Raw genomic sequence first — 23,979 nt, 5'->3', positions numbered from 1 at the left:
GAGTCGTCGTTCGACAATTATGAATCGCGTTTAACGCAATCCGTGGTGACATGTCCGTTTCCGACCGCGTCTGCTAAGAAAGGGCATTTTATTCGACCCGCGCTGAGCGAAGCCAAGCCGAGCTTACCTAGTCGATGCAAAGCCAAGCGTGCAAAGCCGTGCCGAGCTGAGCGAAGCCGAGTCGAACGCGCTTCAGATCGCGCTGAAAATCGCGCTTGGGATCGGGCCCATGAGTCGTCGTTCGACAATTATGTATCGTGTTTAACGCAATCCGTGATATTCGCTTCTGTCCGGTAAGACATTTCGATCGACTCGTGCCGAGCGAAGCTATGCCGAGTGTCACAGCAACCTTCACGTGGTGAGACTGGGGCAATCGATGTAATTTTCTATTTCTAGTCGGTTATAAATCGAAAGAAACCTCGATCGTTCTATACGATACGAAATCTATAATTACACCGAGCTAATGGCTGTGAAGCAGAGCTGGAGAAAAATAGATTTTTTGAAATAATAAATAGATCACAGAAACAATATTATATATCCCCATGTGATACAGAATTCAATAAATAATGATCATATATATGAAAATACCATTTCAAAAAATATATTTAACTACATAATATCCAAATGTAACTAACATGTCCGAAAAAGTTCACTTGTCAAATTCTATATTACATCGGAAGATAGAAGTATTTATTGATCCATTCGTCTATTTATTTAACTACATAATATCCAAATGTAACTAACATGTCCGAAAAAGTTCACTTGTCAAATTCTATATTACATCGGAAGATAGAAGTATTTATTGATCCATTCGTCTATTTATTTAACTACATAATATCCAAATGTAACTAACATGTCCGAAAAAGTTCACTTGTCAAATTCTATATTACATCGGAAGATAGAAGTATTTATTGATCCATTCGTCTATTTATTATTCCAAAAGTCCATTTTTCCTCGTTCAATATTTCTCCCTTTCCTATTTTTTTCCAAATAAACGGTTTAAATGCGAATGAAGATGTAGATATGAGAAGATACCGACCCTTTTTAACGTCCGCTTATCAGATTTCCTCGAGTGCCGGCTCGAGCCTCGACGCAAGGTTTCAGTGGCCCGACGAATTCCGCGCCGACTGGCTTCGAACGATACAGATTACCGTTTCATCCGCTTCTGTTCGCTTCTGTACGCCTCTGTTCGCTTCCGTTCGCTTCCGTTCACTTCCGTTCACTTCCGTTCACTTCTGTCTGCTCCGTCTCTGCTGCTGTTTCAGTGACAAGCACTCTCGAGAATGAACTAGCGAGCCGTCGACGTCGAACACGTAAGATTTTTGAATATAATCTCTGCGTTTTCATCGTGTCTGTTTTTGTGACACTTCGAGCGTGTCGCGCCGACACCGCCACAAAAGTTTCACAAACTTAAGAAATTTCATTCAATCGAGTTTAAAATTAAAAAGTTAAGAAGCTATGACAGCCAATTACATTTTCAATATTCTTTCGCCTCGCGGATTCTAGTCAAATTAAGAAGATATATTGGATTAGCGTAAAAATTAATTTTCTAATTTGAATGAATCATTTTGTCATTCACATATGTGTGACGTGACAAACAAAGTGTTAAAGGATTTAACAAACGTCGAACTTCGATACATTTATGTGAGTGCTAGAAATTTTTATTCTTGGTCGTTTTCGGTTTTTATTCTTGCGTGTGTTTTTGCGTGTGTTGAAATTATCATAAGTACACCGCGGATCTTTATGCAAAAATAAAAGATTCCTGTATTGATAACAAGATATAGGAACCACATGGAAAACCGTTTCTGCCTTTAGCTATTTTAATATAGAGACAATAATATATTGACAGTCGTCCAATTCTTTCGATCTGCCCACTAGTTTAAATTTCACCTACTCCATTTTGTCATAAATCCATAAAATTCGCGATTTAGTCATAAATATAGTGCAAGATCAAAATTTTTGGTGTCGCCTGCAAGACACGGGAATTGAGTACTTTATTTTTGCGCTGCTAATAGCTTTGGTAAATTGATTGAACACCAAACCTATGGAGCCAGTCAAAGCAACCGGTTACACGTTGTTTGTTTTAAAGTTGTTGAAATCATAAAGACTCTTTAATGGAAAACAGCTGAATCAATATCTTAATGCAAGCATACATTATATGATCAAAATGGGGAAACACATTCATCATACTTGTCATCGTTATGAAGCGACACACATGGCCATTTTTAGTGTTCGGTAGGTCACATACAATGACGAGTTAGGGTCGTCATTCATTTCATGTGCCACTGTAGACTTTGACGAGTCTAACTCGTCGAGAACTGTTTCCGACTGTAATAATCTAACAATGTATTATTAGATTACTCAGTTGCTTCACTCGTGCGTCGATTCTGGTTTGTTAGTAATATTCAAGACACGAAACCCTCCCACTTTTTCGACAGTACCAATAACAAAATTGCATCCACAAATCAGTAATCCAAAATTCAAAATAAGACATTCTTTTTCTCAGTATACACATAACTGTTCAGTTGAGATTTTAAATAATTTATATAGTATTTTTTAATCAATACAAATATTTAATATTTAATATTTAATATTTAATATTTAATATTTAATATTTAATATTTAATATTTAATATTTAATATTTAATATTTAATATTTAATATTTAATATTTAATATTTAATATTTAATATTTAATATTTAATATTTAATATTTAATATTTAATATTTAATATTTAATATTTAATATTTAATATTTAATATTTAATATTTAATATTTAATATTTAATATTTAATATTTAATATTTAATATTTAATATTTAATATTTAATATTTAATATTTAATATTTAATATTTATATAAATAAAATTAATAAATATTTAATATTTAATAAATTTAAACAATACAAATTAAATAGTATTTTTCGGACGCATCAAATTCTATTTTATTTGTATGTCAAGGGATTAATCCACAAAACCATTTCCCAACGCATAAGATTAATCGTCGAAAATCCCGATTGATTCTATTACGAAATTGGTCGAAATTGTCGACTGTGTGCCCGTATTATTTTCATTCTGAATGAAAAGTGCCCGTCCCTCGCGGGACGAGAAGCGTTTGCAACTGACACCGGCGATACATCTTTCCGCTTGCTGCTTACGCAACCATTCTGTCAATGTCGATGCCTAAGACATTTGGAACAGAAAAATTACTCATTCGAGAATCGCGGGACTAGCTCGATCCGCGAGAAGAAAAGAATATCCGCATATCCTGGGTCTCTGAACCGTCAAAGTAATTTATGGATTATTTTGAAAGCAGTAGGAATTGCAATTCCGTCAAATCGACTGGTACGCTGTTACGGATTCGGTTAACTTTGCTTTTCCATTTCCTCCAATCTGAAGCATTGATTTCTAATGTCTTCAATTCGGATGTAAAAGAACAGTCAAAATACTCCCATCCAATTATCATTTATTTAAGCCAAAATTCTTTACAGAATATTCTTTTTCTTCGTATCCCTTACGTTTTCTTAATATTCAGGAACTGTGGAAATATCGGCAAATAATCGATGATCTATCAAAGTGAAGTCTTCAAATTTGAAAATTATAGCGATCCAAATTTCGAAAATCGGAGATTCAGTTGTTCGAATACTTTCCAGTGCGGTTGTATATTATTACATTGTTATTTATAAGAAATTTATATAGAAACATATGTAATAAATATATAAATATATGAATATATGAATATATGAATATGTGAATATATGAATATATAAATATATGAATATATGAATATATGAATATGTGAATATATGAATATATAAATATATGAATATGTGAATATGGGAATATGTGAATATGTGAATATGTGAATATGGGAATATGTGAATATATAAATATATGAATATATGAATATATATATATGAATATGTGAATATGGGAATATATAAATATATGAATATATGAATATATATTGTATATATATATATATATATATATATATATATATATATATATATATATATAAAATATATTATAAAAATATTCCGGCCTGAAACTAATTACGAAAATTCAAAGTCTTCTTGAAACGCAATCATGCTTTATTAATTGTTTTTATACTTTGCTCGAGTTTCGAATTTCAAAATTAATTTCACGGTCAACCGCGCCGGCTTCAATTTTAATTAGTCCGTCAGAGATGGAAAGCTATGATCTCGAGGCGATAATAAATTCTTTGAAAGGGATGTCACGTCGTTCGACGGCTACATTATACAGCCAAAGAAGGAGTCGTCTTTCGGTCGCTGCTTTTAATTAGTCGCGAGAGGGCGAGAGTAAATAAGAAAAGTCGACGGAAACCTTTCCAACACTACTTTTGGAACAACGGAAGTTCGCCAGTCGGCGCGGCATTCCTGGCGAAAAATGATGCCAGCAAATTTTGTTGAAGCCCCACGAAATTCGGAAGCACGGCTGCCTCTGTCCGAGTAAACAGTAAATATGCTTTCGTTTATTTCGACGCTTTTCATGATAAACTGGCGCCCGAAAAAGCGACACAATTCAATTCATTTAGAAACGGGAATTGGGGCAACAGGGTTTAATATTATTATTTTATAAGTGAATTTACCAATTTTTCCATCAGTTTCAGTGAAACAATTTTCGAAATGCATAAGCATATATAAAATTATCTTTACTCGACAGATTACTGTCAAAATTAATGTCTAGCTCTGTGAAGTAACTTGCGTCGCCTCGTAAATGATAGAATTATTTGTCAATACATAGAAATTAATTTTTTAAGTAATACACGCAGGTTTTTAAATGTGATTGCGATCTGAAAAGCACAAGAAGCTGGAAAAAGGATTGAAAGAATTAATAGGACGAAATGTGGAAGGTGAAGGTGCACGATATTAATTACTCCCTCGATCCCCAACTCGATTCAATTTACTTGATAAAGTAGAAGCCGAAAGGTTAAGGTTTACTGTATTAATACATATTGATCACAGGGATCAATGAAGCGTATGAATCATTCGCAGGAAGCAGACAGTTCTCCACGATCGTTTGCAACTTTCTGATTTCATTCCGAATCGATAGTATTTGAATGAGACCGTATTATACATATAAGACAAGATTCTGACGAAGTTTTAACGACGAAATGTTACCTCCAAGGGGCGCTTTATGCAATGCCGATAGGCCGTGTTGACTCGATCCTTTACAAGGAGCTGATTTACGATCTTCGACTCGTATCAGAAGTCCTTCGTGTAGGCGAGAGAAATTATTGGGCCAGGCAAATTTATTCCTTTCGGCTGCATCGTCCTGATGGATTACCATTTATTTTCTAATCGATGCTTTCGACGGGCAATATGTTTTCTAGAATGGCTTCCTTTATCCCTTGTTTGTGTGAAGAAAATCCCACGGGATCGATAAACTTTTCTCTCGACAGAGAAAAACCCCAATCTTTTCACGCTCAAATTTGATTTCCCGGCCACTTTCGTCCCATTACTTTCAATCTAACATTTTCAATCTTATTGTACCAATTACAGTAAATTCTCCCTGATTAACGCTCAGATTGTGCACAATAATGGACAATTTGGGTAGAGGAGATACGATTATTCGACCCTTGCGGCACGTTTTTATAGTTTTTGACGATCGGTTAAAATATAAAAACGAGCCGCAAGGCTCGAATAATCGTATCTCCTGTCCCTAAATTGTCTATTTTAGTGCACAATCTGAGTGTGTGTCAATTAAGGGGAATTTACTGTATACCTTCAAATATTAACAATACAGATTCCAATTTTCTTTTTCGACTCAGATTCTAATTTGATTTTACTGCATTTCCTTTATCTTCAATCTTACTTCTTAGTATTCAAAAATTGCCGTATCTTCGTTAGTTCTCTGATTGTTTCTATTCAATTACACGCTTGAATAATAATATCGCGGCTCTTACTTTCAAGCACAAGTTTCAAGATTCGGTTATTATATTTTCTTTATCTTCAACACAACTCCCTAGGATTCGAAAATTGCTACACCTTTATTATTATTTCTAATCATTGCATTTATCCGGTTGAATAATAATATCGCGGCTCTTACTTTTAAGCACAAGTTTCAAGATTCGGTTATTATATTTTCTTTATCTTCAACGCAACTCCCTAGGATTCGAAAATTGCTGCATCTTTACTATTATTTCTAATCATTGCAATTATCCGATTGAATAATAATATCGCGGCTCTTACTTTTAAGCACAAGTCTCAAGACTCGGTTATTACGTTTTCTTTATCTTCAATGCAACTTGAATAATAATATCGTGACACTTACTTTTAAGCACAAGTTTCACGACTCGGTTATTATATTTTCATTATCTTCAACACAACTCCCAGGATTCGAAAATGACTACATCTTTATTATGATTTTCAATATCGTTCCAATTATACGGTTGAATAATAACGTCATAATACTCCTATCTTCCGAACACGTTTGAAGACATCCTCGACAACGAAAATGGCCTAACCCACCATCATCGTTACCAGCATTTCAAGGAAACGTGGGCATAAGCGACCGCGCGAATGCGGCGATTAAACGATACAAATGCAATTAACCGTGCCTCCGGGCCGGACGTTATTAGGTCAGTGAACAAAACAGTCTGATCATTTCACGGGAATTTGAGTACTTAAGCTGCGGATTCATATGAAATTTCTCGCATATCAATTATCGTCGTGAACGACAAAGAACGTGCGCGTTATAGTATTTCTCACTGGCGGATTCTCCCGCCAACACGTAAGTCGTGCTTTCCCGATTAATAACGCAATTAATGAGATACCTAACGACACGTAGCAGGATGGTTGCACGCGTGATGCAGTTCGGCACGGACATGATATCCTTTTTCCCGGCTGCGCATCCGAGGTTAAATTATTGTCTGCCGACGCTGAACGCGTTGTCGAGCTACCAGCCGCAGCTTTGTCAGGATTAGGATTTACAGTGACGCACTTGTATGTGCTGTATGTGCCTAGGTATGTGCAGACTCGTTGTACATGCCTCTGCACATGTCTTCCGGGTGCATCGTCTCACAGCGAGTGGATCTCTCCGCATTATACCCTCGGAAGATCGTCGTTTCGTTGCATAAAGGATCGAAACGTGGATTTTTAACGTAGGAATTTCTAGCGACAAGGAAAAAAATGATACGGCGTCTTTTTTATTAACCCTTTGTCCTATAGTACGGTGTCAGACTTGTTATGGTGATTTATGTGTTCATGATTTATGTTCCGTCCCTCAAAGGAATTTTCGTTCTTCGTCCGTTCGACTTTGTTCGAAACGAATTGCTTTTTTGTTCAAATTTTAGAGTGACTTGATTCCCGGAGAGTTTCCTATGGCTTAGCGAGACAATACTCGTATTCTTTCGACGAACGGCATGCAATTGACAAAAGGTCACGTCTGTTAGGCCTTCAATTTCGTAGAGCCCTAGTCTTCTACCTTTCAGTCTTTTAGATACATGTTTTCTTAGAGCCGTCGTCTTTTCGGCAGTACTTTCTCAGCAGTATTTTTTCGGCAGCACTCTTCCGAGCACTTCGATTTATAGCAGGCTCACCAGCTCGCACCGCTTTGACCACCCGCTCAGGATTTCCCGCTACCTGCGGCACTGCGCGCTACATCACTTTTTTACTTCCCTTTCCATTTCTTTATTAGCCAATCAGTTTCTAGTTCTCTGTCTTCGAAGAGTGTAAAAACTCGAAACCAATTCGCCTCATATCAGTCTGCTTCATTCTGCTTCATTCTGCTTCATTCTGCTTCATTCTGCTTCATTCTGCTTCATTCTGCTTCATTCTGCTTCATTCTGCTTCATTCTGCTTCATTCTGCTTCATTCTGCTTCATTCTGCTTCATTCTGCTTCATTCTGCTTCATTCTGCTTCATTCTGCTTCATTCTGCTTCATTCTGCTTCATTCTGCTTCATTCTGCTTCATTCTGCTTCATTCTGCTTCATTCTGCTTCATTCTGCTTCATTCTGCTTCATTCTGCTTCATTCTGCTTCATTCTGCTTCATTCTGCTTCATTCTGCTTCATTCTGCTACATTCTGCTTCATTCTGCCTCACTATGACTCACTATGCCTCACTATGCCTCACTATGCTTCACTATGCTTCACTATGCTCACTATGCAATTACTACGTATTGTTAATTACATCCACCTTGTAATTACAATCATCCAAATTCGACCGGTTAGTTAAGGGATTGATAGCATTATCTTCAACATTATATGACATGCGGTGTCTGTATACACTTTTGTTTGCCACTGTAGATGGGGAGATACCATCTTCTTCGCAGTTATTGCGATTAGAAACTTTTCGACCGCAATAATTTCTTAGAAGGGAAAGAAAATTGATGCTCATCGTGTGCCTAAATTTACTTGAACGCATAAATATCGACGACAAGAGAATAGAATTTTATTCCAATTTGAACGGACAGAATAACATCTACACTCATCAAGTTATTACTGGAAATTTTAATGACGACTTGAACTCGTCAAAGTATAGCAAGAGATTAAAGTCTTCTAAATCGAAATAAAATTCTACCCTTTTGCCGTCGATATCAACACATCGAAGTAAAAACATTAAATATAAATGATCCGCGTCACGTAGAAATTTATTAATAACAAACGGGTGTTAATCCAATGTAGCTGCAAAATAAGTCGCAGTACAAGGGGTTAATCACTCTCGATCCTGGATTGTCTACGATATTTGCTCGATTCGTTCGCCTGGTGCTCCGCTTTTACGCTTCGAATAATTTATTCGCAGATATCGATAATAATAACGTCATACCGCGCGAGCAAGCGTGTGATCGTCGCTCCGCGTTTTGTACGGATTAATATCATAATTTAATAATCGTGTTTGTTATGTTCGCCGAGGGATCGATCTCGAGAGCAGTCCTTGCGCGATTTAAATTCGCAGAATTGAACATTTAATGGAAAGTAACACCGTATCGCTACATTTTGATGTGCATCTCTCACGAGAATACAATTTTCCTGGAAAAATTGCTGATATGAAAAGCGGGAAGTACATGCAGATTTTCAGTAATTCTGCTGAATCCGAGCTCGCACGGAGTTCCTCGATTTTAACCGCGTTGCGGCGGAAGCGTGGGCTAGAAATTGAGAATGGTAACCTGCAGAGTCATCACGTTTGTTTAAAGGACGGCGGTTGACTCATTCGGATTAAACGCTGATGAATTAAAGAGTTTCCGTATACCGCGACGAGGTTAATTTCAGAAAAACTGCACAGAAAATTGCAAACTCTGGAAAGCAGAATTTGAAAATGGTTCACAGTCGAGGAAGAGTCGTGCGACGAAGAATTTTTCATTTCCGTGGATCAAACTGAAATAACTTCGAAGAAAAACAGCGAACTACGACGAAAGAGCTGGATAAAAAATTGAATTGTAAGCTCGGAGTTAGGGTAAACTCGTGCGAGGAGATGGCCACCGTATTTGTTCGGGGTACTTAGAATCGTGTTCAGCCAACATCTCCAACGAAGAACTTTGCCAACTATTCTTCTGTTTCATTAGGCAAACCGGAAGAACCACAAAGGACAAAGAACGGACTTGAGAAAGTAGAGCACTGAAACACAAGTTTAAAGTCGTGGTCGAGTTAGGGAAGACCGAGAGCAATCGTGACATTTTCATAAAAATCTCGTTATTATGTGTTGTCTATGAAATAATCTGGGATTATGATATTTTTATCAGATAAAGCGTGCAATTATTTACAATATATATATATATATATATATATATATATATATATATATATATATATGTATGCAAAGTCAAGTTACAAGCGTCAAAAGATTTTAAAAACTGCAGATTTCTCACACTTATTGGTCGAAAGTGTCAAAATTCGGAACAAAACTGCGATTTGTCAAGGTCAGCCGATATTGACGAAATTTTCAGCATGCGTGTAACTTATCGAGATCTACAAAACTTATTTTTTAAATTTTCGTTATAGAGTCAGATTAAAAAGTTGGAAAACATGAATTTTTTAATTCTTTTTCTCATCCCAAGTAATAACAAAATTTTTAAAAAAGTATTAGAGTTATTGTCTAGTAGGCTGATATCCCTCTATAATCTAAAAAAAATTCAAGCCATATAGTTCAGTTTAAAAAAAAAGTCATTATGTTCGCTGCAGTATAATATTTAGTAGTAATTGGACTCAATTCTTGTGATTTAAAAACAAAACCATAGACATCACCCCACCCCCAGTTTTAACCAAAATTATACCTTTCATACTTAAACTAAAGGATAAACCGGATGGCAGTAAAGGATGTCGAGCATTTGTTTCTTTCGATGAAATTCCGATAACTACATACGTTCTTTGATCGGAAATTTCCACTGTAACTCTTTACCTCTGTAACTTCTAGCCCCGGTCTCCCTTGCTGGAAAGAACGACGCTCAATTCAAATGTCAATAACGAAGAGAACTTTCCTCTTTCATTGAACAAACAGTTGGCGCTACGGAAAAGGCGACAAACTCGGGAAACTAGGATATTAAAACATAATTTAAGAGTGCGAGCGAGCAGAGTTAGAACAACAATTATAATATATCTACATTTGTTCGATAAACGATCGTGCATAACTCGAACGTAAATGAAACTTGCAGATATTCGCAAACCACGGTTTTATCCTTCCTTTCTTTCTATACATCAAACTATAGAGATAGTAGGTTTCGGAAACTATTCTATTTACTACTAAACAGTGACGCACGTTCTAATATAATTTGTCGCGTTCTGCCTCGTGCCGTGCGAGCACATCCTTTTATTGGTGCGCTGGTCAACCGTTACGAGTCTTCCTTCGAATTTGGCCGTTTCGTTCGACCAGAAGTACCAGAAGGATATTCGAGCCTTGCGGCTCGTTTTTATATTGGGTTGGCAACTAAGTAATTGCCGATTTGTTTAATGAAATAAACAATTTTTTTTTACTTGGAACGAAGTTTAGTCTGTAATGTATTTTCCATTTTGTTCAATGACCTTTTGCCATCTCTCCGACAACTTGAAAATTCCACGCTCGTAGAAAGTCTGATCCTTTTCGGCCAAAAACTGAGTTAAGTGAGATTTTACAGCGTCATCATCATTAAAAGTTTTACCACGAAGGGAGTTGTCCAGGGATCGAAATAAGTGGTAATCCGATGGCGCGAGATCGGGGCTATATGGTGGGTGTAACATCGATTCCCAACCAATATCCATCAATTTTTGCCGAGTGGACAAAGACGTGTGCGGCCTAGCATTGTCCTGCTGGAAAATGACACCTTTACGATTGACCAATTCTGGTCGCTCTACCTTGACCGCTGCATTCAATTTGTCCAGTTGCTAACATTCACGGATAATAAAAAATAACATAATAATAATAATAATAATTTTATAATACAACATTTACGGATATCATAAAAATGGGAGTGAGAGACATCTATAACTGAAATCGGCAATTACTTAGTTGCAATTACAACTATAAAAATGAGCCGCGAGACTCGAATAATCGTATCTCCTCTTCCCAAATTGTCCATTTTTGTGCGCAATCTGAGCGCGAATTAGGGAGAAATTACTGTATTTATGTTCATCTACTCTCACGTCTCTCATATCCTGATTATAATCAGAATATATGAATCAGAATATAACCTTGATAATTATCAAACTCATTCGCACGTCGCTCATAATGTTTCACGTCTATTCACACTCCGTGGTTTTTGGAAAACCAACTCCATAGTTCCCACCTAAATACCAGATTTTGCGTGGATACCCACAGGCGAGCAAGTGAGAACCCGTGACGACTCGCGGAATATTTAAAAACTTGATTAAATTTCCACCCGGTGCAGGTATTATTAAGAAGCACCGGCGCAGCCTCATGCCCGCCGTCGGGAAGGTGTTTTGTATGCGGATGGAGAGAGGAAAAGGTTTGCCGGCGAGACGGGCTCCTCGGATCGATTTGCTCATTGTTCTCGAGCTTCATGGTTTTCTCCGTGGTTTTTAATCTCATGGATATCGGAGATAGGAGATCGATGCACCCGGAATGCGACTTCCGGAACGGAGCTTGACACCCTCGGATTAGGAATGCTCGAACGCTTCCTTAGCGCCGAGTCGAGTTATTAGAAGATCGGATTCTCTAAGTCGATCGCGAAAAGAATTTAATTAGGACAATCTAGGACACTAGATCTGCTGCGTTTTGTTGCCCATTGTGCCGCTGAATCTAACTTATTTATTTGTTTAAATAGACTTTAAAACGCTTTACTTATATATGCTTCCTTATTAGCTCGACTATTCGTACTAATCAGGAAATAATATAACAATTACGTAATTACATAAGCTATGGCAACAGTCATAAAGACGATGAATGTAATTTTAGATATACGCATATTGTATTAGTGTTACTTATTTCTTAATCTCAAACGTAGGTCTGCTGCGAAATTTAAGCCACACGCACTTGTTTTTATGTTCTTATGTGTTCACGAATTGTCGTCTTTTCCTCGACATCTAAATCCGACCCCATTATTTGCCACTAGCTTAACTTCGAAATCATTTTTGCAGTCTTTTGTCGTAGTTCTTAGAAAGTGTGACGGAAATGATAAATGTTCGTGCCCCGAGTTCTTGCTTCATTGAAAGAAAGTTTTCATGTTCTTTGTGAAGGAAGGAAATCTTGAAACGAAGAGACGATTTTTATGGACAACAGAAATTGTTTGTGCCAGATACGCGAAGTTATTTAATCGAAGTTATTTAATTAATGAACTCGTGACAAGAACGTCAAAATTTATCATGGGATATATTAATTTGATTCTTTTGTATTCTAAAAATCCCAGTAAGATCGAGTTTGCTCGGTATAGTATAACAAAAATGCATTTCAAAACCCAGTTAAAAGTGTCACCCGTGTGTGACATAAATTCACAAGGACCCGAATTTTGGCATTTTCGGGAGAAATATATATTAAATATATAAATTAATAATAATTAAATATATATTAATGTATATATTTCTCTCTATATATATATATATTAGCTATTATATTGCTAGCAGCTAGTTATGATGATATAGAATATAGAATATATTATATATTATATATTATATATTATATATTATATATTATATATTATATATTATATATTATATATATTCTATATTCTATATCATCATAACTAGCTGCTAGCAATTGTGTTGTAGTATTACGTGCAACACAACGTAGAAGAAAATATAGAGGCAAAATAAAGCAAGATAAACGTAGACATGAAATATTACGGCCGTGTCACACCGGATCCGATCAAAAGACGATAATCAGGTTATCGTTACGAGTGCCACGGCAATTGAAGTAGCATCATGCGTGGCATCCTGGGAGCTACACTCGACGTATAAACATTTTCTTCGGCGAAATCGAGTCTCGCGATGCATAAAGTTGCAACACTGGTTCGTTAAGGCCCTTTGAGGAATATCGAGTTTCAATATATGGTGGTATTGCTCTTCCCCGTCGTTCGTATATCCGCGCGCTGTTCGCAGATCGAGTCGCAAAAGATGATACTCTGACGCGCGCAAGTAAGCATTCGAGGTGCATTATTGCAAAAATTTATTGCCCGAGGTGTCGCCGGATCCTGTTTGAAGCAGTCGCCCCCGGTTAAAGAGAGACGGCACTCGCTCGCGTCTGCGTTCGAAAAATGTCTCCGAGACGGTAGAATGACAAATTTTTTCGCGTCTTCCACGCTGAAATGGTTCTCCGCTTTGCACCCAACGCGTCGGTGCGGCCTTTTATCTCTGCGTATACTTCGGTTCTAAAAAGACGAAACACTGATGAAATAGTCCTGAATTTTGTTCCCTCGAATAAGAACTTTCTGGGACTTGTGCACTCTACCCAGCGGGAAAATTGCCGTTTTATGCACTGTTTTATTTAGACCGCGGATCTTTATGCATTTATGGCGTCTGTAAATTCGTAAAATAGAAGGAAGCGTAATTTAAATTCTCTGCAACGAATATACTAATTAGTTGTTTAAAAAATGATCTACTTACAGTGGGAAATTGAATACAGCTCAAATATATTTATTTGACTACATTTATCTTTTACGTTAATTTCTCTGTCCCATCAGTTTGAATCGATTACTATAATTGTTCATTAATAGTAATAACAATTAACGGTAGTAATATGCAACACGCATTATTATTGCGGCACGAGTTTTGCATGGATTATTTGCTCACTTTCAGCGCGCAAACACTGACTCCATCACCGACAAGATGTCCGTCGCATTCCGGACGGTCCTCCACATGTCCGTCATGTTCTCCCTCGCCGTGTGCGAATTCCCAAATACCTGTACACGGTCGAATAATTATTCCGTGGTCTATTCCATCCTGGAGAAGTGGGCAAACACCACGAAAACGGCTCTACTAACAGTCGTGTTCGACGATTACGATGACGAGGACACGTCCGACGACCCTCGAGGCATTTTGAACTACGTCAAGGTGCCCAGTCGGCTGATCACGCTGGATCACATGATGTCCCTGAGCTGGCAGCACCAAGAGGAGGATTATCGAGTGGTCGAGCCTGGAGGATGCGTTCTGCTACAATTCTCGCAGCTTAACCGCCTGAAGAACATCTTGGATTCGCCTCATTTATCTTCGTTTTGGCATCCTGATAGTTTCTATGTCTTGCAAAGCCTCGGGACAATAAATTTCTGCAAGCTCGAACGATTCTGCAGGTGGTTGTTCCAGAGGCTTTGGAGAACCCGCAGGATCTACAAGATAATCTTCCTCGCCAGTGATTCATCGAGAACGATTCGATTCGATCCTTTTGGAAGAGTACCTCAGGAAGGGTACTTCCTGAAGATCGATTACACGAATCTCACCGACGTTTCAGACCTTTTCGAGGAGAGACGCAGCTTTGAGAAGCATCCTCTGCGCATCTCCATCTTCGAATCCACCACAATGACTAAGCAGGGAGACCAGTATGGCGGCTTGGACTACAGGCAAGCTTCGACTGCTTTAACCTTCGCATTCCCACGTTCTGATTTACAAGGTGTCCCGAAATTATTGTACGAGCGAGAAATGTGGGGTTCCTGAGGTCATTTCAAGTAACTCTTTCCTTAGCAAAAATGCAATCCGCGGCTTCGTTTACGAGTTATTGACGAAAAACAGTGACCAATGAGAGGCGAGATTAACTGGCGCGAGGTGGCTGAGTCAACGAGCGGCCGAACCAAGCTCTGTTCATTGGCTCGGCTACCTCGCGCCAGCTAATCTCGCCTCTGATTGGTCACTGTTTTTCATCAATAACTCGTAAACGAAGCCGCGGGTTCTATTTTCACTAAGGAAAAAGTTACTTGAAATGACCTCAGGAACCCCTCACTTCTCGCTCGTACAATAATTTCGGGACACCCTGTATACTTTACGTATACAAACATTTTGAACTAAAATTTTCTTGTTACTATTATCTTGTCGTACTTTTTCTACATAGTAATTACATTTGCTATATTTGTTTCTGCATCTGTGTCGTTGATCTGACGTAAACAAATGGCAGACGACATCCAGTGTCTCTAGCTCTGACTAGACTGAATGACTCGGACATGGTCCGGCGAGGCTTGACCTTGATACGGTCTTCGTACGATTCCCGTACCGACCGTCTAACAATTCCGCAGGTATTTGGAAGGGATCACAAAAAAGATGAACGTGACACCGATATTAGTTCAGGAAAAGGACAAGCACGGCTGGAAAGAAAACAACGTATTCTTCGGCACCCTCGGCCAGCTGGTCTACGGCCACTGCGACGTGTCTTTCAACCAGTTCTTCGTGAAGGACTACATGACCAAGCAGATCGAATTCACCGCCGCCATCAACAGCGACAGGCTGTGCGTCGTAGTGCCGAAGGCTCTTCCAATTCCCGAGTACCTGGAGATCCTGAAGACCTTCAGCGGCGGCTGTTGGCTGTTGATCTTGACGAGCTACTTCGTTATAGCTATCATCTACACGTCTATAAAGGACGCGTCGATCGCAAATAGGGCCGCCGATTCGCGCCAGAGCTGCGAAAAAGTACGCGGATCGCGCGAATATTGTAGCGATCCACGCTACCTCGCAGATCAAAGCGGAACTGCGAATGAAATCGCAGGGAAACGCCACGGTAGACCGTACGATGGGTGAGTAGCCGTTCAAATGCACGGATTGATCTTTTAACCGCAAGCCCCCTACGGACTGTTTGTGCTCAGCCCGTTGAAATTATTTCTGGTATTTCGTTTGCTCGTCGGTTTATGGTTCCTGGGCAGGATCTCCGGAAGCGATCCGCATTCCCTTGCTGCTTTGATCATTCGACGGGTGGTAACTCTAATCCGTTTGCATCTGCGCGATCTTTGCACATCATTTTCAATGCATGCCACCTTGTCGCATCCGAAGAGCTGATAACTGTGAATTATCCGTTGCTTATTTAGTTGTATAAACTGCGACACTTTATAAGTTAGGCGCGTGTTCCCGGACCTATCTGCTTGAATAACGGCGGACAGCGTCGTGGGAACGAAGAAAAATATTATTTTCCAAACAATATAAGCACTGAACTTATTTAAATGTATATGAAATTATTCGCTGAAATATTTAATATTAATGATTTTATTTACGTCAGAAACTAAGCGAAGCTTCAAGGATACCTAATTGGAAATTCTCACGCGGACGCTATTTACTAAGAAAACAAAATGGCGACTAGGCCATTTTGTTGCCCAAAATTTAAAGGCACGTATAAGTAAAGAGTAAAAAACAGTTTAACGAAACAGTTACTATAAGTGATTTTATGAACGCTGAATACTAATTGTAAGTAACATCTGAAAGGAACCTAATCGAAATTCTCACAGGAAATCAAAATGGCGATTAGGCCGTCTTGTTTCTCGAAATTTAAAAGGACGAATAAATAAAGAGTAACAAGCGGTTTAACGAACTAATTGATCTAATTGATACTACGAACTCTGAAGACCAAGAACAAGTAACGCTTGGAATGATTCTAATTGAAATTCTCACGTAACTACTGCGTAGAAAATAAAACGGCAATTCCGCCACCGGCAGTTCCGCGAAGTGTTCGCGCCTCGAGTATAATTTTGTTAACAGATTTTCTGCGGCATCGCATCCGAGCCGACTCGAGGGGGCAATTTTCCCGAGGCTAATGATTCTCGTGAAATACTTCACGGAGATCATGCTGCACCAGACGCAGCCTTTCGAAAACACGAAGCCCTGGTTTCCAGAACGATTATTCGTGATGTGCAGTTTGTGGCTCAGCCTTATTCTCAATGGAGTGTTCGCGTCGCAGCTGGCGGCCAGCTTCAGCAGGCTGCACTATTACGATGACATCGACACTTTGGAGCAACTCGAACAGAGCGGTAACTACCCGCTTCCGCTTGCGTCTATTGCTCGAAGACGCGCGCAAAAAGACGACAATTCCCGTGCACGTAAGGCAAATCGTTGCAAATCACTTCGATATTTCTCCAGCAGATTTTCACACTTTCCTAACGGCTGATTCATGGATGAAAAAAACTGTGTCAAACTAAGCGCTTGCATTTTTTAAAAATGAACCGCAAAGGGGAAACTTGGGGCTACATTTCCAATTTTTCTCAACCTTTTCAATTTTTACAAAATTGTTCAACGCATACATGTATTTCCTTGTTTATTTTACAATTGTATTTAACAAATACGATATTTTTACAGCAGGGAAAGATTGAATATATATCGCATATATATATATATATATATATATATATATATATATATATATATATATATATATATATATATATATATATATGGTGAAATAGCTCATAGCCAATGAGCGGAACTCGGCTGCATGCGTTCGTTGGCTGGGCGGCCTCGCGCCAGCTGAGCTCGCCTCTTATTGGTCAGCGTTTTTTGTTAATAACTCGTAAACAAAGCCGCCGATTGCATTTTCGCTAAGGAAAAAGTTACTTCAAATGACCTCAGCTACCCCCATTTTTGGTTGTTAAAGTAATTGTGGAACACCCTGTAGAATTGAATCTAATTTCTCATATGATAAATGGTCAATATTCTTGTATTTTGGAGAAGCGAAAATTAAATTTTCTTTTAACTGACCTTTTAAATGACCCCAAGCATAGCTCGTCTACTGGTACACGAGATAAATATTCTAAGATACGACTGACGTCGTTTCGTTTTACGAGACAGAATTCTAAATCTCTGAGAATTTCGAAGTGCAGTCGATATGTTTCTAAGACTGGCCCTTTTTCTTTCCAGGACTGGAAATTCTGACGAGTTCGAGGGACATCATAGACGATGCTCTGACAGACGCTACCTCTCCAATACTGAAACGTCTCCATGATAGAATGATGTACGCGAACGAGACGGAGATCAAACGAAGATTATTCCAAAGCAGAGACGCTGCGCATCTGTACCAATTGACGTTGCTGCCGTTTAAGTACGATAAACATCAAAGACGAAAGCTGCATATCGTCAAAGAATGTCCCAAAGATTACATCCTGGCTAACATCGTACGGGAAGGTAAGTCCCCTCCTTTCGCGACGTTCTGATTTTATCAAATATTGGAAGCAACTTCCGAGAAAGAGTTTATCGATCGTGCACCTTTTAAGATTACCATTGCTGAAAAATTACTACAGATTCAACTATGCATGTAGCTTTAGATGACATATTCGTTTTAGAAAGAAGTCTGTTAATTTTATCAGAAAAAATTCCTAAAGATCAGGCTTGTATTTAAACATGATCTATTAACCCTTAACCGGATTACAGTTGCCGCGGCAGTCCCGCGCATCTTTGAACGAGTCATACACTAATGTACGTTAATGTAATTGTTTGAGAAGTCATGCAATCCCCTATTAACTCATTAATTTTGAATGAAAATGAAAGATCTAATCGAAGTGTCTCTAAAAAAAAACACTCAAAAATGTAACAACTGTTTGCAAAGAAGTTGATCTTTTCATATCATTTTACATTACGTAATCGTGGATTTCATATTTATCCCTTCAAATTCCCGCAGAGTAGATACGAAACAGTGTTCTAGGATCAGTGGGGCCGCAGCGGTTCTGAAAAAGCGTTTACAGTAAATTCTCCCCAATCGACTCAGCCTGGAACCAAAAATGGATAATTTGGGAAGAGGAGATGCGATTATTCGAGGCTTGCGGCTCGTTTTTATAGTCGCCGATTGTCAACGCAACTATCAAAACGACACACAAGGCTCGATTAATCGTGCCTACTTTTCCCAAATTGTCCGTTTTTGTTTCCAAGCTGTGCGACAATTGAGCCAAACGACAATTAATCCAAACCAATTGAGCCAACAAAGTGGCATAAGTCACTTTGTTTTTAAGTCGATATATTTAAGGGTTTGCGTTTTAACACGTTTCAAAATACGGATGCTAACTTTCGAGAAGATTTACTTGTATTTGTTATCTCAGGATACCGATATTTTATTCTCAGTATAAATAATTTCGTATATAAACATTAAAAAATCACCACTTTCCACTACGGTAAAGTGACTTATGCCACTTTCAAAATAAACGGTTCAATTAGAGAAAATTTTACCGTATCTAACTGGAATTGGCAGTCCGGTTAAGGGTTAACACGTTCCGTGCCGAGCTTTTTTTACTCGAATCTTCACACTTTGATATTTTACTAAAACTTGATGTATTACGTGCAATTATTAATTCTCGTACACATAACAACGTAACAAAAACTTATCAACGCCCATTCTTGCGGTGGAAATTGATTCTTCGGTTCTAAATTTCTTGTAAACAATTTGTTCAGTTCACTAAGTAAACATGCAAGCGTGTACCATCGATGGTACACGTGGCACGGAACGTGTTAATAAATCTACAGATGGACCCGTACAGATATTATCTCTAGCAAAAACTGAGTGACTGAAACACAAACCTGTGAAGACAGTGCTATACCTTGTGCAACTTTCCAACTTACTACTAGTCAAACATCCAGGCTACGTGGTGTCAGGAAGCGAGTAGATGTCACCATTGCCATTTGCCATCGACGACAGTTGACGCCGCTACAGGATCGCAAACACTGTTCCAGGATCGCCGTTCCGCGACCGCATAAACAGCATACTCTCCAGGCTAAACAACGCCGGCTTCTATGGGAAATGGTACCGGGACCATATCGTATCCCGGTTGGCAAGCCAGCAGAATCGCAAGGATGAATCGATCGTGCACAGGAAGATCACGGTCCGGCACCTGCTCATCCCGTTCGCGATTTTTCACTTCGGTTTGGCAGTCAGCACGATCGTCTTTATCTACGAGCGCAGAGATACTAACCGTGTCGCGGCATCGACGAAGCGGAAGCAGATCAGAGATTAGGGGGAGGGATCGTAAACTGGCGACGACGTGGATGTCGACGATGTACGGTGGTTAGTACCTTTTCAAGAAAAGGTTGGCCACGATACACAATCTCGGACGATTTTTTTTGTTTAAATCGGTACCGTTGTGTTTTTTCGTGGTTGTGTTATCAAAATCGTATGTTATCGGAAATGAAAGATTCAAAATGGAAGATCAGACACTGCTCGTATAAGCATTCTTCTGAATTTATTTTTCGCGAACGTTCTCGATCAGTTTGGATGTTTGACTTTAATTGTATAATTGCAATTTAAAGTTTAAAATGTGATGATCTTAATTTCCAATCAGTTTTGTAATTAATTATGGGAAAAACGTTTACTTTTTTGCTGAATTTTGTTGTCCGAAATAGTAATAAAGGATATTATCGATTATAAATATTGTTTATAATTGATAATAATTCTTTAGTACTATTTTAGACAACAACATTCTGGAAAATAAACGTTTCTCCATAATTAATTACAAAACTGATTTGAAATCAAAATCATCGTATGAAATGAAAAAAGCATCGATATAACCAAAAATTGTCTGCAGGAGCCAAATATTTTCTTTCCATCTATTGTACAATTAAACTGGTCGTTTACAATCGTTTACAGTTAAACTATCGTTCTTTCTGTATATCTGCGTCAATTTAGAGAGTTACAAATAGTGCAATTACTTTGACTTTAAATACAGTTCTATCCATAAAATGGCATTTTCAGCAACTGAATAAGCAAATGCGAGTAGAAAACTATTCTATACTTGATACTATAGCAATATTATACGTACATATATTACAAGTGCATATTTCGAAACTTACATTTTGGCCAACATTTTAAGAAAAGCTGCGACGTCTACACGTTGGCCTCGAACGTTCCGGCAGACGAACAAAAGCCAAATGGAATAAGGGACCCACTTTTCGATGGAGAAAGACGTGCTTTTATATTCTGAACGAGAAATGGCTCACCATAAATTTCGAATTTCCAACGATTTTTGCCAGCAACGCCGTCCGACTTGTTTTTCTCGCGCCTCGTCTCGCCGTTATGGCCGTTGCAATAAAAGGTTTAGGGCGTACCGGCGATTCTTTGATCGGTATCGGTTACTGCGATCGTAACTTTCGATTTGATCCGATAACCTGAAATTTAGTGGTCTAAGAATGTTTGAAGTCCTATGATTGTGTGTGATTAATGTGCACAAATTGCACTAAATGTTTACAGTGGGTCGCAAAGATGTTCCGTTCACCTTTTAAAACGCAATAACTTTTTGAGAACTAAACTAAATGACTTGCATTTTTTTTAGATGATAGAGGGACTAGTCTATTGGACGATGAATGAAATGGTTTTTTTTTTAAATCTTGCTGTTACTTGGATTCGTAAAAATATAAAAATCTCTCGTTTTTTAACATTTTTATCTGAGCCTATAACGAAAATGTAAAAAATGCCTCTCATAGATCTCGGTAACTTATATGCATGTTGAAAATTTTATCTAAATCGGTTTACGTTGTTACGAGTTACAACAAATTAAAGATCGCAAAAATCGCAGTTTTATCACGATTTTGACCCAAAACTGTAAGAAAACGATTTTGATCAAATTTTCAGCACGCATATAAGGTACCGAGATCTGTAGAAGGCATTTTTAAAATTATCGTTATAGGCTCGGATAAAAAAGTTAAAAAAACGAGGGTTTTCAATTCTTTCTTTTCATTCCAAGTAATGGCAAAATTAAAAAAAAAAAAGCTTTTTAGCCATCGTCTAATAAAGTAGTCCCTCCGTCATCTAAAAAAAAATGCAAATCATTTAGTTCAGTTCTGAAAAAGTTACTACGTTCTAAAAGGTGAGCGAATACTTTTGTGACCCACTACTATATATCATATCTGTTTAATAAATGTCGAATGTACGCTGATGTGAAACATTTTAGAATCGTTCTTCGGACGAAGAAATTGATGTAACTTCTTGAGAAAAAAAAAATCGTAGAACAATCTACCTAGGTTTATTTTATGACGTGGCAATAAATTACATAGGCGTAGGACTAACACAGGGAAATTCACAGCAACCGAAATTTTGGCATTTCCGGGAAAAATTACTGTGCTCCCAAGTCAATTAGATTATGCATCATCATCGTCATCATGCACGAAAGACAACAGACTAGACGCAACATTGATTTTCATCCTTTGCATCGCGTTCCTCGGAAAGTATACTGATCTGTCGATAACAGTGAGTTGAATCTAAAGCGACCCTGTCGAAGTCGGAATAAGCCTGGCACTGATTCGTGGCGGAAATTATTTAAGCGACCGCGTCGGTTCGGAAAAGAAGATCCCGGTTGATTAGAAGGCGGGCGCGCGATTTATTCGAGCGGATTCCATGCGTCAGCTTCCCGGAGAACAATAGGCGGGGCTGATAGAGGAGCACTTCCGCAACAGCCAGCAGCTACAACTTAATCGTGCTTACAAAAAGCCCCGGCTACGGAGAAATGAGGTACGTGCCGCGAATCCCGTATCTGCCGAGGCGGGCCTACACCCCTTCGGCTGCACGACGAACTCGCATAATTAATTCATTTAACGGCGTCTCTTAATCAACAATCTCATTCGACTGCGCTGCCAGCTGTTATCGGATGGCTAAACAACCGTAAACTCCGCGAATTTCTCGACGACGAACATTTCGAATTCCCCGAACTTCACATTGTTGCCCCGACTTCGTTTAATCTCGTGATCCTATTATCCCAACAATAGAAACTTCTAATCATCGTCGAGGAATTTTAACCCTTACAATGCCGAACAACGATGTATCGTTGTCGGCTGCGCTTAAGGAAATATTATATTCTTAATGTTTTTAATAAATAACAGTTTCAGTTCTTAATTCATGTTCCTTTTTCAATTTCCTAGGTATCTGGTTTTACGATATTTTTATTATTCCTTTTTGGAACTCTTCGCCGAACTACGGAGGCCCACAAAAGTGTTCGTACACCTTTTGAAACGCAATAACTTTCTTAAAACTGGACTAAGTGACTCGAATTTATTTTATTTTAATGGTAAAAGGAGTACTCTACTAGACGATGACGAAAATGCTTTTTCAAAATTTTGCTGTTACTTCGAATGACAAAGAAAATAAAAGACAACAAATTACTAGCTTACTTACTTAATCCTTTACAATACCTCGATAGTGAAGATTTCTAGTAGTAACTTACATTTGAAGTCCGAACAAAATTCTGTTCTTTTGTCAAACGATAAATATCAATAACTTTTTTCTTCTAAGAAACAGTTACAATCTGTAAGGTCATAACGATCGTTAGACAATGGATCAGCATAAGTTAATGATTAAACTTCAGATCTTCACATATTTCCAGAACACAAGACTAACAATTGTTTTATATTCCTAATTTTACGTACGACAAATCTCACGCGAGATTAACATATTGGGTTGGCAACTAAGTAATTGCCGATTTCAGTTGTAGATGTCTCTCGCTCCCATTTTTATGATATCCGTAAATATTATATTATAAAATTATTATTATTATTATTATTATGTTATTTTTTATTATCCGTGAACGTTAGCCACTGGACAAATTGAATGCAGCGGTCAAGGAAGAGCGACCAGAATTGGTCAATCGTAAAAGTGTCATTTTCCAGCAGGACAATGCTAGGCCGCACACGTCTTTGTCCACTCGGCAAAAATTGATGGACA

At 38.2% G+C, this 23,979-nt stretch overlaps 2 protein-coding genes across 6 annotated transcripts in view; one reads left to right on the top strand and one right to left on the bottom strand.

The window, feature by feature from the left end:
• Positions 1 to 20,224, bottom strand: part of LOC117219212 (G-protein coupled receptor dmsr-1) — a 96,782-nt gene extending 76,558 nt beyond the window's left edge. For 2 of the 5 annotated variants that reach the window (XM_033468164.2, XM_033468165.2), the window contains exon 1: positions 19,896 to 20,224. The gene's annotated coding sequence lies outside the window, so the exon portion shown is untranslated. The other 3 variants (XM_076518623.1, XM_076518621.1, XM_076518624.1) reach the window with 3 other exon arrangements.
• On the top strand, positions 1,116 to 23,154 carry LOC117219213 (uncharacterized). The gene is made up of 6 exons (XM_033468166.2): positions 1,116 to 1,313; positions 14,184 to 14,941; positions 15,608 to 16,102; positions 17,055 to 17,323; positions 18,207 to 18,470; positions 20,007 to 23,154. The coding sequence occupies exons 2-6, from the start codon at positions 14,214 to 14,216 to the stop codon at positions 20,285 to 20,287; spliced, it is 2,037 nt and encodes a 678-aa protein (XP_033324057.2). The 5' UTR covers positions 1,116 to 1,313; positions 14,184 to 14,213; the 3' UTR covers positions 20,288 to 23,154.
• Positions 23,155 to 23,979: the final 825 nt, after the last annotated feature.

This window comes from Megalopta genalis, chromosome 2, assembly GCF_051020955.1.
Source record: "Megalopta genalis isolate 19385.01 chromosome 2, iyMegGena1_principal, whole genome shotgun sequence".
Classification (NCBI taxonomy): Eukaryota; Metazoa; Arthropoda; class Insecta; order Hymenoptera; family Halictidae; genus Megalopta; species Megalopta genalis.
This window is presented reverse-complemented; position numbering and strand designations above follow the sequence as displayed.